Raw genomic sequence first — 13934 nt, forward strand, 5'->3', positions numbered from 1 at the left:
AACGTAAATTGTGGTTTTTGCGTCATATAGGTAGGGGCGGCTGAAAATTCCGCCGAGCAGTGTGCTGCGATCGGCAGCGATGTACATTTTAAAACATTATAAAAATTACACGCTTTACGCGGAGCATTTAGATGCGTCAATTAATGATCAGAAGGACATACTCTAACGGCTCAGTGCGTTTGTACAAAATCGTCAAAATCGTTTCAGGGTCCCTTTAAATGCAGACTTCATTAAAAAAAATTATTTTGCTTTATTGACTCAATGGCTGCCGCTGTCGTGCGCGATGGTTATATATCAAATAAAATTTGAGACCTCCCCCCTTCTCTTCACCCTCTCTCCTTCCGCTTTTCGCCACTTTTCCTCGCGGAAGTTTCAAAGACTGGTCTAGTTGGTTCTGCATGGTTCAAAGTATGACAGCGCGGCTTTTTGAACGAGGAGAAACCTGTAGAACAGACAAAAACGAGCCCTTATCCTTGTCTTTTTATGTGGTTTCGTCCTCGTTTAAGAAGTCGCACTGTTACGCACTTTAGTTGCATTGTGACAAAACGAAACAAAAGCATGCGTAGGCACTCTGGCTATACTTAAGCGGCAGACTCACGTGCAACGTATATGTCTCACGTGTACTTATAGTTGTAGTAGCCAAGGCCATCGTCGTAGGCGCGTACATTTCAGGCTTTGCGACAACCGAGCCGGAATGTGCACCACAGACTGTCTGATTTAAGCGACAACTATACACACGAATTGCTCGTATCTCGGAAAGAGGGCCCAAGTGCGTGGTCGTATAACTCGCATACGCGTATATATAGAACGTTAGGTTCCAGTAAGCGTTGAATTAGCTTTAGATTGCATTTCTGTATATCCTCAAACGTTTGCCCTATCTCATTAAGTTACCTAGTTTCCAGGAAAACCCGCCGTGGTTGCTCAGTGGCTGTGGTGTTGGGCTGCTGAGCACGATGTCGCGGGATCGAATCCTGGCCACGGCGGCCGCATTTTGATGGGTGCGAAATGCGAAAAAACCCGTGTACTTAGATTTAGGTGCACGTTAAAGAACCCCAGGTGGTCGAAATTTCCGGAGTTCTCCACTACGGCGCGCCTCATAATCAGAAAGTGGTTTTGACACGTAAAACCCCATAATTATTTTTTTTTTTCAGGAAAGCTGCAACTATAAAGGTTCCGCGCAATTCTTCTGCAATTTAAATCGCCAGCGATGAACGGGATCTTTTACGTCGACACGTTAAACTGATCCGATGATCTCGGAGGTCGCGCTCTGTTTGTTGCCAGCTTTGAGTCGGAAGCTCGCATCAAGAGGGCGCTCGACGTTCATAAATTGCGTGAGCAGAGAATAATGGCATTTTGGGAGAACTTTAGCATGGCTTCAGAACAGGTAGGCGTCTGGGTGATAACTTATTTGTCCTTGCTAAGTGTATTGAAATATCCAGAGCAGAAAGAAGACCGTTATTTCTGGCCTTTTTAGACATTACAGGAGCATATGACAACGTAGACCGGGACATTCTGTGGGATATCCTGAAAGGGGAAGGCTTGGACGAAGATTGTATGCAGCTTTTGAAATAGATTTACCTAGAAAATACCGTTTGCATTGAATGAGAAGGGATGAGGAGCGAGGAGAAAGTTGATATCGACAAGGGATTGAGGCGGGGATGCCCTTTATTCCCACTAATGTTTATGATGTCGATGGTGAGGATCGAAAGCGCGCTTGATCGAGAGAACTAATATCGGGTTTAATCTCTCATACAAACGGGCGGGTAGAGTAGTAGAGCAGCAGCTTCCAGGTTTGTACTATGCGGACGAAATTGCGTTGCTAGCTAACAAGCAAAGTGATTTGCAACTTCTGGCTAATATCTGTGGACAGGAAGGGGGGAATTTAGGTCTGAAATTTAGCGTAAGAAAATCGGGCGTTATCGTATTCAATGAAAACAGTGAACAGACAGTGGCGATACAGGACCAGGAAATACCTCGGGTAAAAGAATATGAACACCTTGATACATAGATAACCGAAGGCAATAGATATATGGAAACACAGAAAAAAAAAACAATAACAGCAAAGGGGTGGAGAAATGCGGCCATAATGAAACAGAGCGCTATGGGGATACAATAGGTACGAGGTGCTCCAGGGTATGTGGCAAGGTGTAATAGTTGCAGGACTCACTTTAGGAAATGCGGTTGTTTGCTTGAAATCAGGGGTACAATCAGGACTCGATGGAAACCAAAAGTCAGTGGAAAGCCTCGCATTGGGCGATCACGGGAAGACTACAAGTGAAGCTGTACCGGGTGATATGGGCTGGACAAGCTTTGAAGTGAGATAAGCTCACAGTAAAATTGATTACGAAGAGCGACTGAGGAATAAGGAAGAAAGTAAATGGTCTGGGAAAGTTTTCAGGTATTTGTGTAAGAAAAACATTGATTCACAGTGGAGGAAAATAACTAGGAAACCTCCTACCAGCAAGAATGCGACCTGTATGGTGAGCAACACGGCAACAAAGAACGTCAAGCGGAAAGTCAGAGAGACTGAGATAATCTTATGGATGGCGGCAATGGAAAAGAGACCAGCTATGACTAACTACTTCAGAGGAAATTAAAAGCGACATCAGGAAAGAAACAATTTATCATAACTCAATTGGAAGCTCATTACTTTTCGAAGCGAGATCAGGGTGCCTTAGAACAAGCACTTATAAAGCGAGATCTAAGAAGGAAGAAGAAGCATGTGCTTACTGCGGTAAAGCTAGGGAAACGATGGAGCATGTTTTATTGGAATGTGAAGATATGTGCCCAGCGGTCCATTAGGCACCTCTGGCCTCCTTGAAGCTCTTGGGTTCAGCGAGAGCAGGGGAAAAGAAAACATGTCCACAATAGAGATTAGTAAGCGGCGTTTGGAAGATTGGTGGAAGAAAAGTAAAGTAATAGCATCCATCCATCCATCCACCCATCCATCCATCCATCCATCCATCCATCCATCCATCCATAGTGCTGACATAGCGCCATATATAAAAAAAAGAAAGTGCCAGCAGTGAATGCTTTTGCGAAATCTGAATTTGCCAAACTGCATTTATTTTTTATCTCGAAACGCAACGCAATTGAGGCTTTTTCTTTTTTTTCATTTTCTGTACTCGTCTACAATTCAGGACACATAAAATGGAGGTGTTCTGTCATGCGAGCTGCCACCGTGTTTCCACATTGGCGTCGCTCCAAGGCCGTGCCATCGTTACGTCGTCCTTCTCGCTTAGCAAAGCGTGTTTCTCAATGTATAACTAGCCCTTTTGGATGCCTTGCAGCCCTAACTGACCACTTTAGCTGGATGTGATGTTTTCATTTAATGCCCCTTTAATTGCACGAGAAGGTGACAAGGCGTATCTCGCTCGAGCCTCTGGTTTTCTTTTCTCCTCGCTGTTTGTTTTCGTCTATCATCTGTACATGGTCCTCGACAAATCGCATGCATTTTCCTTAGTGACGTTTACTGTTATCCTTCCTGCTCTTGCTTTAACGGGACCTATATAACAATGTTAAATTAAGCTTTAATAGTATACTAAGCTACTGCAAAAGCCAAAATGCCACGCTCACCGCGTGAGGAGATTAGTTAGCCAGAAAAGCTGTAAAAAACAAACAAACTGAAAACTGGACGGCAATGCCTCGGGGTAGATCCCGCACCATCTGGCCACGACGCCATGCGCTTTTACAGCATTTAAGTTTGGTTCTACTGGATCGTTTATCGGTAAAGAATTACTGCTTTGCATAAAGGCACCAAAAGCTCAAATTGTAAGCAAGTTAACAGAATCGCCCGTTTCGCCAAAGTTGGCCTAAATCCGGGGAGATTAACAGAAATTCAGGGCGTTACGCTTGCACACAACTGCAGCGCTGACGTTTAGGTTTGCCTTCCCCGTTCTGCCCACCCTATAGTAATCAAGCTTTTTCCTCCAAACCAATGCGCGGATTTGGAAGGACGCCTTAGGAGTTACGTTTGCGCTACTCCTTAGCGTTTCTGAAGTGACTGCGAATTATAGAATGTGGTGCCGATGCTACAAAATAATAGTAATAAAAAAACCTATGGGCACTTTGCTGAGCTAAACTGCGACAGGCGAAAGGCTATGAATGCCTCTGTAGCTGTTGTCTGACCTGTTCTGCGAACGGACCCCGCCGTGGCCCCGAGCATGGGACGCAGTCACAGCCATATGGCTGCAATGTTTGTCACCGATGTGCGCGCACCCCCACGCGCTAAAGCCCCTTCTCCTCTCTCCTCCGCCTCATTCCTAAACTCTACTCCGCCTTCATTCCTACTCGTTTCGCCTCTCTTTCACTCTCCCTCTTCGACTGTGGTGCCGCCTACACTGCTCGAGCGTAGCAACGGCTTTAACATGAGCTCCTCGCCACTCCGTACACACTTCTCGAGCAAAAATGGCGCTGATGCACGGCGCGAGCGCACACGTGATGCTATTAGGCCAATTGCGACGCGGCGTCGGCCTCGGCGAGAGCGCGCGAGGAGGAGGCAGCATTCTTCAAAGCGTGGCACTACTCTAGAAAGTTTAGGGTTTTTACCACGCGCATGTCGGCGCTCTCCCACGCGCCCACTCGCACAGTGGCATGGCGCCTCCTCTCCTTGCTCCCCTCGCCAGTTGCGTCTCCTCTCCCTGCTCCCCTCGCCGGTGTCACCGATCCTGCGTCCCCCAGGGACTGCGCCCGGACACTCATGAGCCACTAAAGGCTTACGCCTTTAGAAAGAAAGAAGAAGAAACGCAGGCTGTCTCGCTTTCTAAAGCAACTCGATACCCTTCATTCTCCTGTTACACGATGTTACAGGATCCTAATGAATCCTAATCAACTGGCCCACCTCGAGAGCTTGCCTCTTCATACTTCTCTTACGATGTGATTCGCGTTATGCGGTATTATATGACGATATGAAGACGTCTCATTTCCTCCGCATCTTTTGTGTCCTTCCCCCGGTGGAGACTACAGTCAACCATGAAAGTTACTCTGATCAACCTCACCGCCTTTCATTTCTGATTTTTCTCCTTCCCCCACTACAGTTGCGGCCGCTGAGCTGTGTCTTGCACACGTGGAGAATATTATAGCTACATGCATTTTTCCTATTGTCTCGGCAGACTCTGCTCTTGCACATACAGTTCACAAGTAATTGCGAGGGCGTAGCAGATTGATGAATGTCTTTGTCCTTATTCTTTATGCAGACCATCCTGAACTCGATGCACAAGTACCAGCCGCGGTTCCACCTGGTGCGGGCCAACGACATCCTCAAGCTGCCTTACAGCACCTTCAGGACGTATGTGTTCAAGGAAACGGGCTTCATCGCAGTTACCGCCTACCAAAACGAGAAGGTGAGCGAACGGCTCTAAAACAAGAAATGGCACCGATACCATGGTACTGATGTGACGAATGTATTATGCTTAGCCTGCGATAGCACATCAACGAAACTATCACTCTACATTCGCTTACTAGCATCATCATCATCACCATCATCATTATCATCATCATCACCGTCATCATCATCTCGTTCCTCTTCACCTTGGCGTTCACATTCTTGTTGCGCCTGGATGCGTACTTGTGTCTTCATCGTGGCAGGCGGCTACGCGTCTCCACACATTTGATTGGTTCAGGAATGTCAGTGCTAAAATTACTCGTCATTGTTGTTTTTTTCTTAATTTGTTGTCATCTCCCGTCATTTCCATCTCCTCATATGCAAATGAAAATCAAGAGTCACGGAAAACTACAGTTAAACTCAATACTGCCAAGGCATTCCAATGCCCCCAAGTACTGGTCAATAAAAAAAAAAGCAAGCGCAATGTCTATACACGATGCTAACGTGAATCTGACACGGCGGCAACACCATGCGAATGCAACGACGACATGTTATCGACGCGATACGAAAGGGGATACAGGTGGGGTATTTTATTGATACTGTACCTGGCGCGACTGCTTTACAGTGCTTGTATACGGCTACAGCCAATCTCTCTGTAGGCATCGAACACACGTACAAGAGGGAGAGAGATGAAGAGAGACAGAGACTGGAAACTTTGAGGAGATTGAAACGGAGGTAGAACACACTTATTAGGCGCGTAGCTTTAGGCTACACAGGCGTCTTACAGACGGGCCATAAACGAGCGAGACGCTCGAATTACAAACATGCGATAGGTATCTAATACTCGACCACATTACAGGGTGTATACACTTGCCTGATCGTCCACGGGCGAAGATGAAAACAGAGATTCAATTTCTTTTATTTCGCTAAGTAACTTAGGGCAATCGATCGCTTGCGCGCGAGACCGGACGAACGACTTTATTCGTCTGGATAAAAGAGAAAAAAAAAAAAGTGGGCAAATCGAAGCAGACGATAACAAGACGAGTTCCAGCGCGAGCCCTCTCCGAGGATATATAATACCCTGGCGAGACAGGCAGACCAGAAGGAAACACGGCTACCGATCGTGCGGATAGCCGCGAGAGAAAAAAAATTGGCGAGGACCGAGAGTTTCGTACCTTCGTGATGGAAAAGCGGCAATTAACGTTCTACCGAGAAAAAAAATGAAAGAAAAGCCTGCAGGGAGTCGGTGCGAAAACGGTGTAGAAGAAGGTGAAAGAAAGAAAGACGAAATTAGGAGGACAGAAAAAAGAAAGAAAGAAATCCCAGTGTATGAAAGCGCGTCACCTTATAAGCACGAACTGGACTCTTGCATCGCAACAATGCGTGCGTTTCGCACGCCATTAATCGCGTCTCGGACAGGCGAAGCGTGCTCGCCTCGGGGCCTCGAGTGTGAGGTATGTAACTGGCGCGAGATGGACGACGGCGCACTCCGTCTTGGCTCCCTCTTATCACGGTCTTTAGTCGCTGCACTCTGATTGCGCTTGACGACGTCGACGCGAGCCTGTGGCGGTCGCGGTCGCTAAACGCCTTGTGGTGTGCCGTCTGTCCCAGGTCGAACATGACCTGGAGCAACTGGAGTGTGTCTTTGTCGCGTACGATAATTATGTAAGACATATATTGTACAGTGCATACCCTTTCTTTCTTTCTTCATTCTTTGAGATGAGGACAATGAGGAGGTTAGTCCACTCCACCTATGTTCTCTTTCTTTTTTTTACGTTTCCTTTTCTGTCGTTTTTACTTGCTTCAGGGGGCAATGGGTGTGGTTGAGGAGACAAGGGGTCGAAGAAAAGCTTATATAATGCATTTTTTCATCGCGTATTGCTCCTTTTAACTTATATTTCAAATAATCTCAATGAGCATAGTGGCGTTACCGAGACGATTGGTGCATGTATGTGTTATGACGACGTTAGACAGGCATGCTGAAAACGATGAATGATCAGGATTTGTGGGCGACCGAAGTGAGAAGGTGCTCCACACTGAATTATTTAATAATGCAATGCACTAAATACTGATGGTTCCACAAATTTCCAGTGCTCGTCCGGTGCTGTGGTTGCCCCCAGCAAGAGCTATTACCATCAGCTTTAGCACTGACCACCCAACGACATCGACATTTGCGGAACTAGCTGCTACTAGCGCTGCATTTTGTTTCGTCAATCGGGAACCACCTCGACAATGGTCAATCTTCAGTGACTCAAAGGCAGCCCTACAATATGTGCTATCAGCTCTGCGTCGCGGGCCATACGAACAGCTCGTATTCGATATTAGATTCCTACTCCATACATGACATGAGAAATGACACCACGTGACGTTTCAGTGGCTGCCAAGTCACTGCGGCGTCATAGGAAACGAAGACGCCGATAATGCCGCTCGGGCAGCTCTTGAAGACACACAGGAAGAGCCCGTACACCACTGTCACGGTCCGACGCAGCCAGCAGACTTCGAGTGCTTGCACAGATCAGGCTCTCTTTATGGTGCACACCAAGCAGCCAGACCAACCGGAGCAATCGTCAATAATACCACATGCCCTCTTTGATGCCTATCTGTATGCCAACTGGACTCCACCGAAGAGAGACCAGTCTGCTTTATCATCGCTTACGGCTAGGGGTGGCCTTCTCGAAATCTTACTCATTTCGCATCGGAATGGCCGACAACGCTCTCTGCAATGCCTGTCTTGGCGAGGAGAAGCTAGAAGACATTCTGTGCGACTGTCCTGAATATAATGTTCAGAGACAGTCCCTGGCGTCCCTTCTAGCGCACCTTGACAGTAGACCATTGTCCCCCGAAACGATTTTCACATGTCGCCGACAGAAGACATCGCAGCTGAAGGCGACAAAGGGACTACTTCGGTTTTTGAAAGAGACGGGCTTGGACAAGCGGCAGTGACAGTGATGTCACGTACCACGCAAGAGTGACGGACTGTAAGTGACGATGTGTGTGCTGTACTATGTGCTATATCTCTCTCTCTCCTCCCCATCTTTCATCCCCCCATCCCGCTCCCACGTGTAGGGCAGCAAACAGGTAGAGCTAAACTGGTTAACCTTCCGGCCTTTCCTTCTCCACTTTTTCCTTCCTTCCTTCCTTGATGCGCTAAATGTAGACCGTTTTAGGAACGGCCCATCTGAGGTGCAAGTTTTGCCAGCCAGTTGCGACAGCGGCGAACTTTCTTGGAACGCCACCGTTACGCTCTAGCCTCGTCGCCGTTGTGACTGAATGCGTTCGGCGGACCAACTATTGTTACTGAGCCCGCCACCGCCGCCCTGGTCTGCCGCGAGCGGGGGAGTGCTCGCGGGAACGTAGTTCGAGGCTCCTTCCCACGCGCCGTCCAAGACGCTAGACAATGGGCGCCCGGCCGCGCTGCGGAGGTCAGCTCGGGGAATAAAAGGCGCCTTTCCTGACGCAAGCCCCGAGTTCTACGAAGTCCGTCTGACGTCGGCTCCGGACCGTGAACCTCGCGCGAAGAAGTGTGTGTGTGTGTGTGTGTGTGTGTGAGTGTGAGTGTGTGTGTGTAAGCCGTCCCGCAGAGAGGCGACTTGTTTACGATGACTGGACGAACGTTTCCGTCACCTTGGGATTGAGGGGAGACCGAGTGTTTATAAACCGCTGTTGTGCGGCTGCACAGTACACTTTCTCAAGCAGTCATGTTAGACTGATTCACTTTCTCAAGCAGTCATGTTAGACTGAGGTACTTTCTCTCGCAGTCATGCTAGACTGATGTAGATACTGTAAGTAAACCCATATTCCTCGTTCTCGATGAGAAGCAGTCCTTCCCTTCATCAACGTCCTCAGCGTGGATAAGTTGGACGACGGCATGGGCCAGCTACCTTCTAATTTAAGCCGGACTCCAATCTTGACGACGGGTTACGGGCGATGGGATTGAGCCCCCAATCCTAACAACCGCAAGTTGTGCGCGGGAAAGTAAAATGGAGATGCACGGTCCCCGAGAAGAATATTCTAAATTTCGCCGTTTTCATACGTTACGCTTAATTATAAATAAATAGAGGCCCCTTTTAACGCGAGAGAAAGCTTGATAAGCCATCGGGTGGTGACGCGCGTTGCCTTTAATTTCGCGCACCGGCCGCTCCGTGACGTCACCAATGAGTATCGACAGCGTCTGTCGGCCCCAGAAAGTTGTCTGTCTATAAAGAACTGTGACATGTACACTCGTGAGCGAAAGTATACGGACCGCGGATTGCGCGATAAAACTGATTTTCTCCTTCGCCTGTGAGTTTATAACTTGAAATTAAAGACTACAGTTCAAATTTGGCATCGCGGATTTTTTAGTACACTCGTCAGTTTCCGTTTACGCCTGTTAACTACCAAGAAATTCAGTTTTTTCGGTGACCCTGCGTTCCGTATACTTTTGCTCACGGGTGCACTTGTGAACCCCTGGCAGAGTATACGTATCTCGGCACATACAAATCATTATGATTATTTTTACGCCCTATATATACTCGTGTATCGTCTCGTCCGCGGAGTTTACGTGTTTAAGGTCTCTTTATTTGTAGTCTTAATAATTTCAGATCGAAACAGTTAACACTAACCCGCACATAATTGCCGGTCCAGATTTTTTGTCTCCACCTGGTAGGGATATCTGGAACTCTTGCCTGCGTAATTTGTATCTGTGAAGTCACTTTTCTTCCTTTACGGGAGTGATTTCCGTGTGTTTAAATATGCTACTCTATTTAGTTGCGCATTTTTATTCTTCAACATACCGACGAGGACTCAGAATATTGTGAATAAATAGCTAAATAAATTAATTAATTAACATGTGCAACGTACTGTGTCAACTTTCGGAAGTAAATCATTATGATTATTTTTACGCCCTATATATACTCGTGTATCGTCTCGTCCGCGGAGTTTACGTGTTTAAGGTCTCTTTATTTGTAGTCTTAATAATTTCAGATCGAAACAGTTAACACTAACCCGCACATAATTGCCGGTCCAGATTTTTTGTCTCCACCTGGTAGGGATATCTGGAACTCTTGCCTGCGTAATTTGTATCTGTGAAGTCACTTTTCTTCCTTTACGGGAGTGATTTCCGTGTGCTTAAATATGCTACTCTATTTAGTTGCGCATTTTTATTCTTCAACATACCGACGAGGACTCAGAATATTGTGAATAAATAGCTAAATAAATTAATTAATTAACATGTGCAACGTACTGTGTCAACTTTCGGAAGCGCTTACTGCGTCCAAAGCGAACCAGTTGCAAAAAATATACTTCAACGTGTGGCGTTCATTTTCTTTCGTAATCATAATTATTTAGCCTTTTCCCACCAAGTGAATAAAGAAACGGAGTTTTAAAACACATATACTTTACTAGCTTAAAATAATCTTGTCCCACTTTAGTGGCCCTTTAACGTATCAGCGGAAGGCTGCATGCGGTATTAAATATGCAGACCGCCAGCGCAGTCGTCGGTGCCCCGTGGCACCCTGAAGTGGGGAATGGCGGCGCGCCGTGATGAACTGGATTTTAATCAACGGCCGATCATTGCTCTGCTACGCAGTCCCGAGTGCCCGTCGCGTACGCGTGGCATGGATAACGACCCCGCGTCTGCCGGGCGCTCTCTCTCTCTCTCTCTCTCTCTCTCGGCCGACAAACGCGTGTGCCCGAAAGCGCTAACTCGACTTGACAGCTACGTTAACTATCGACCTCAATTCTTTGTTGTGCAACGCATGACAGTGGAGACTTTCAACAGTATAACAGGTGCTCGCGTTAATCAAAGAAACGCACAAATTGCCCTCGGGGACACGTCGCGGGTCGGTGATAAAACTAAGTTGGGCGAGCGGGAACTGGAAGGGATGCCTGGTTGACATGTGTGGTACGTGAGTTCTAAAATGACCCTGAACGTCTTTTGCAGGGTAACGTTTTCTCTCGGTTTATTTTCACAAATATCGGCGCCGTTTTACGTGGCAAGTCCGCGATTTGATTATTAAGCGCGCCTTAGGGAGGGGGGGGGGGGGGCAGTCCGGAATAATTTTGACCACTATGGGAGCACGGGACACGGGCGTTCAGCTCCCATCGAAATGCGGCCGGGATTTGATCCCGCGACCTCGTGCTTATGGCAGAGCAACTCCATATATATCCGCTAAGCCACCACGGCGGATCTCTCTCTCTCTCTCTCTCTCTCTCTCTCTCTCTCTCTCTCTCCTTTTTTGATTGGGATTATGCTTCACGATACCTTGAACAATTAAAAGCAAATAAAATTCCCGCATCTAGGATTACGGGACACGGACTTAGCGAAAAAGCTGAATTCCTGCGACCCCTGGGACAATGCATGGTTCAATCTGTAGTAGGCTTTCCGACGTGATCTGTCCATTAAATTATGCTGAATTTGTTAAGCTTATTTGAGCGTACCTGTTTGTCGCATATCTATTGTGAGCGCGCGCATAAATTTAACAGATCATTTGTGTATGCCCTTGGATCCGTGTCATCCTTTCTTCACGCCCACGTAAGTCGAGCCTCTGGAATACCGTTCTGTGATTATTCTTTTGAAGTATCCAGTGGACCGGACGCGCACCTCTTCCTGGCAGTATATATACATACTATAGAGTGCATTGAAGGGTTGCTGGATATTAGCAGTACTTGAGTTATCTTCTTTTTTTCTAAACACGCTCTATACAAAGACTATGAGTTCCGTGCCCCCGGAAGTCATGGACAAGTTTATTTCTGTGTGTCTCTTCCCCGATATCTAGTTGCGTGAACATTTTCTTTTTCTGCTGCGGAGCCTCCCGCGCTGCTTCTTGTAAAAAATTATTCGAGTCAGTACAGATGGCATGTGTAGGACTTCAAAGAGATGCGGTTTTGGTGGTGGCGGCGGGTGCAAGCAACAGCCTGGTTTATCCTAGTTAGTGATGCCGGCTGTCGCCACCAACTGAGCGTCTTTTGCAGTGACAGTGCGTGGGCTGTGTTTCCACACCTGCCACTTGTAAATGTCGCTTCAGATGTTTTATACTAGTCGATGTGGTGCGGCCACCAAAGCCTCGCATTTCGAAATCTCGAAAATCTCGCATTTCATCAATCCGAATCTGCGAGCGGAGAGCAAGAATGATCCTCGAGGGGGGGGGGGGGGGGGGGAGTCACACAGGAAGTTGTTGCTCCCACGTCACATCAAACCGGTCCCGGAAACGGTGCCTGACCGTATTACCCTGAACGTATCACCCTCCGTAGAATGCCCACTTATCAGAGGCAAACACGGCCGTATAGCAGCGCCATAATGCTGGTTGCTGTAATAGAAGTCTTTGTCCACTCTGGTTAAACCCTGCGCGGCAAGATGGCGCCACCAACTCGACCGTTCACGCTTATACGTCTGCGGCATCTCGGTACTCTTGTGAGCTACAATACGCTTACTGACGAACTAAAGCTACGTAAGACCTCTATGTCACAGGCTACATTAAGGGTGACGTACGTTGCTTTCGTTTTTTCGGCCGTATAAGATATTTGAGTGCATTACGCTATAGCGCTCTGCGCTATGCGAAACAGCTATTGAATGATGCCGTCTGCTTCGACGTGCCACTGTAGCATGGTCATCGTCTCGTCCGACTGCACAAACGAGGAGATAATTTCAAGATGGCCACTTTTCTCTTGATTGCGCCGATAACACTCCCGCATTTCGTCAGATATTTGTAATTCCTCGTTGATGCGTGCGATTGTTCGATTCCATTCGCTGCTGGGGCCCCAGATTCCACGTCCACGGTGTCCTGAAATTCAATAGGCCTATCGTAACAGAATTGCCAAATATTACATGAGTAACGTTGCCGATACCGATCAACGTTATAAGCGTGACGATAACGGCGCGCGCGTCAATCTGAAATTCGGCTAAACGTCTTCTTGCTGCAACGCATCGAATGCAGGCGGAGGCGATATATGCCTTATATCGCGTGAAACCGGATATAAGGTGAAATGCGTCGCCATCCCGAGATGCAAATTACGCACATCAACTGGAAGACGAACAGAAAGAGGGAGAGCGAGAGAGAGTGAATAGCAGATAGTATCTCGAGCCAGTAGTGTACACGAAACGGGCAGCGCGGGTATAGGATGTCGCAAGCTGAGAGGAGGCATAATCCAATTCTGGCCAGCAGGTATTGAAGCTGCAGCGTGCTTTGACGGCTATATACCGCTTCGAGCCCAAGTAATGGGACGCATTTGGAACGCGCGTTTACGACTTGACACTACCTCGCATCGACAAAAAAGAAAAAAAAAAGACAGCTATAAAAACAACTATTATCGCTATATTTTAACACTCTGAATGCAAACCTGTGAGAAATGCAACGGCTTGCTGCGAGTGCAAAAATAAAAAAAAAGTATAAGCTTGACTACGTTTTCATGATGATGATTTATGATGATGATCTGCACTCTCGTCTTTATTTCTCTCTAGGGACGCGACACCCTTATCCAGGCTGTTTTCATCTTTTTCCTTACGCGAACTTCCCGCCGAGCTTTCAGTCAAGATATCGTTTGGACAGTCAAAGTATAGTCTACATCGTTCCTATACTTCGATGCAGTTCGTTTTTGCATTCCTAATATTTCAGGCATACCGGGCACTATCGAT

At 47.2% G+C, this 13934-nt stretch overlaps 1 protein-coding gene across 1 annotated transcript in view; it reads left to right on the forward strand.

Moving 5' to 3' along the window:
• LOC142576139 (uncharacterized) overlaps window positions 1-13934 on the forward strand; it is a 199177-nt gene that overhangs the window by 108510 nt on the left and 76733 nt on the right. The window contains exon 3 of the mRNA XM_075686101.1: window positions 5196-5342. Within this exon, the coding sequence (XP_075542216.1) occupies window positions 5196-5342 (147 nt within the window). The remainder of the gene's footprint in view (window positions 1-5195; window positions 5343-13934) is intronic.

This window comes from Dermacentor variabilis, chromosome 3 (genome assembly GCF_050947875.1).
Source record: "Dermacentor variabilis isolate Ectoservices chromosome 3, ASM5094787v1, whole genome shotgun sequence".
NCBI lineage: Eukaryota > Metazoa > Arthropoda > Arachnida > Ixodida > Ixodidae > Dermacentor > Dermacentor variabilis.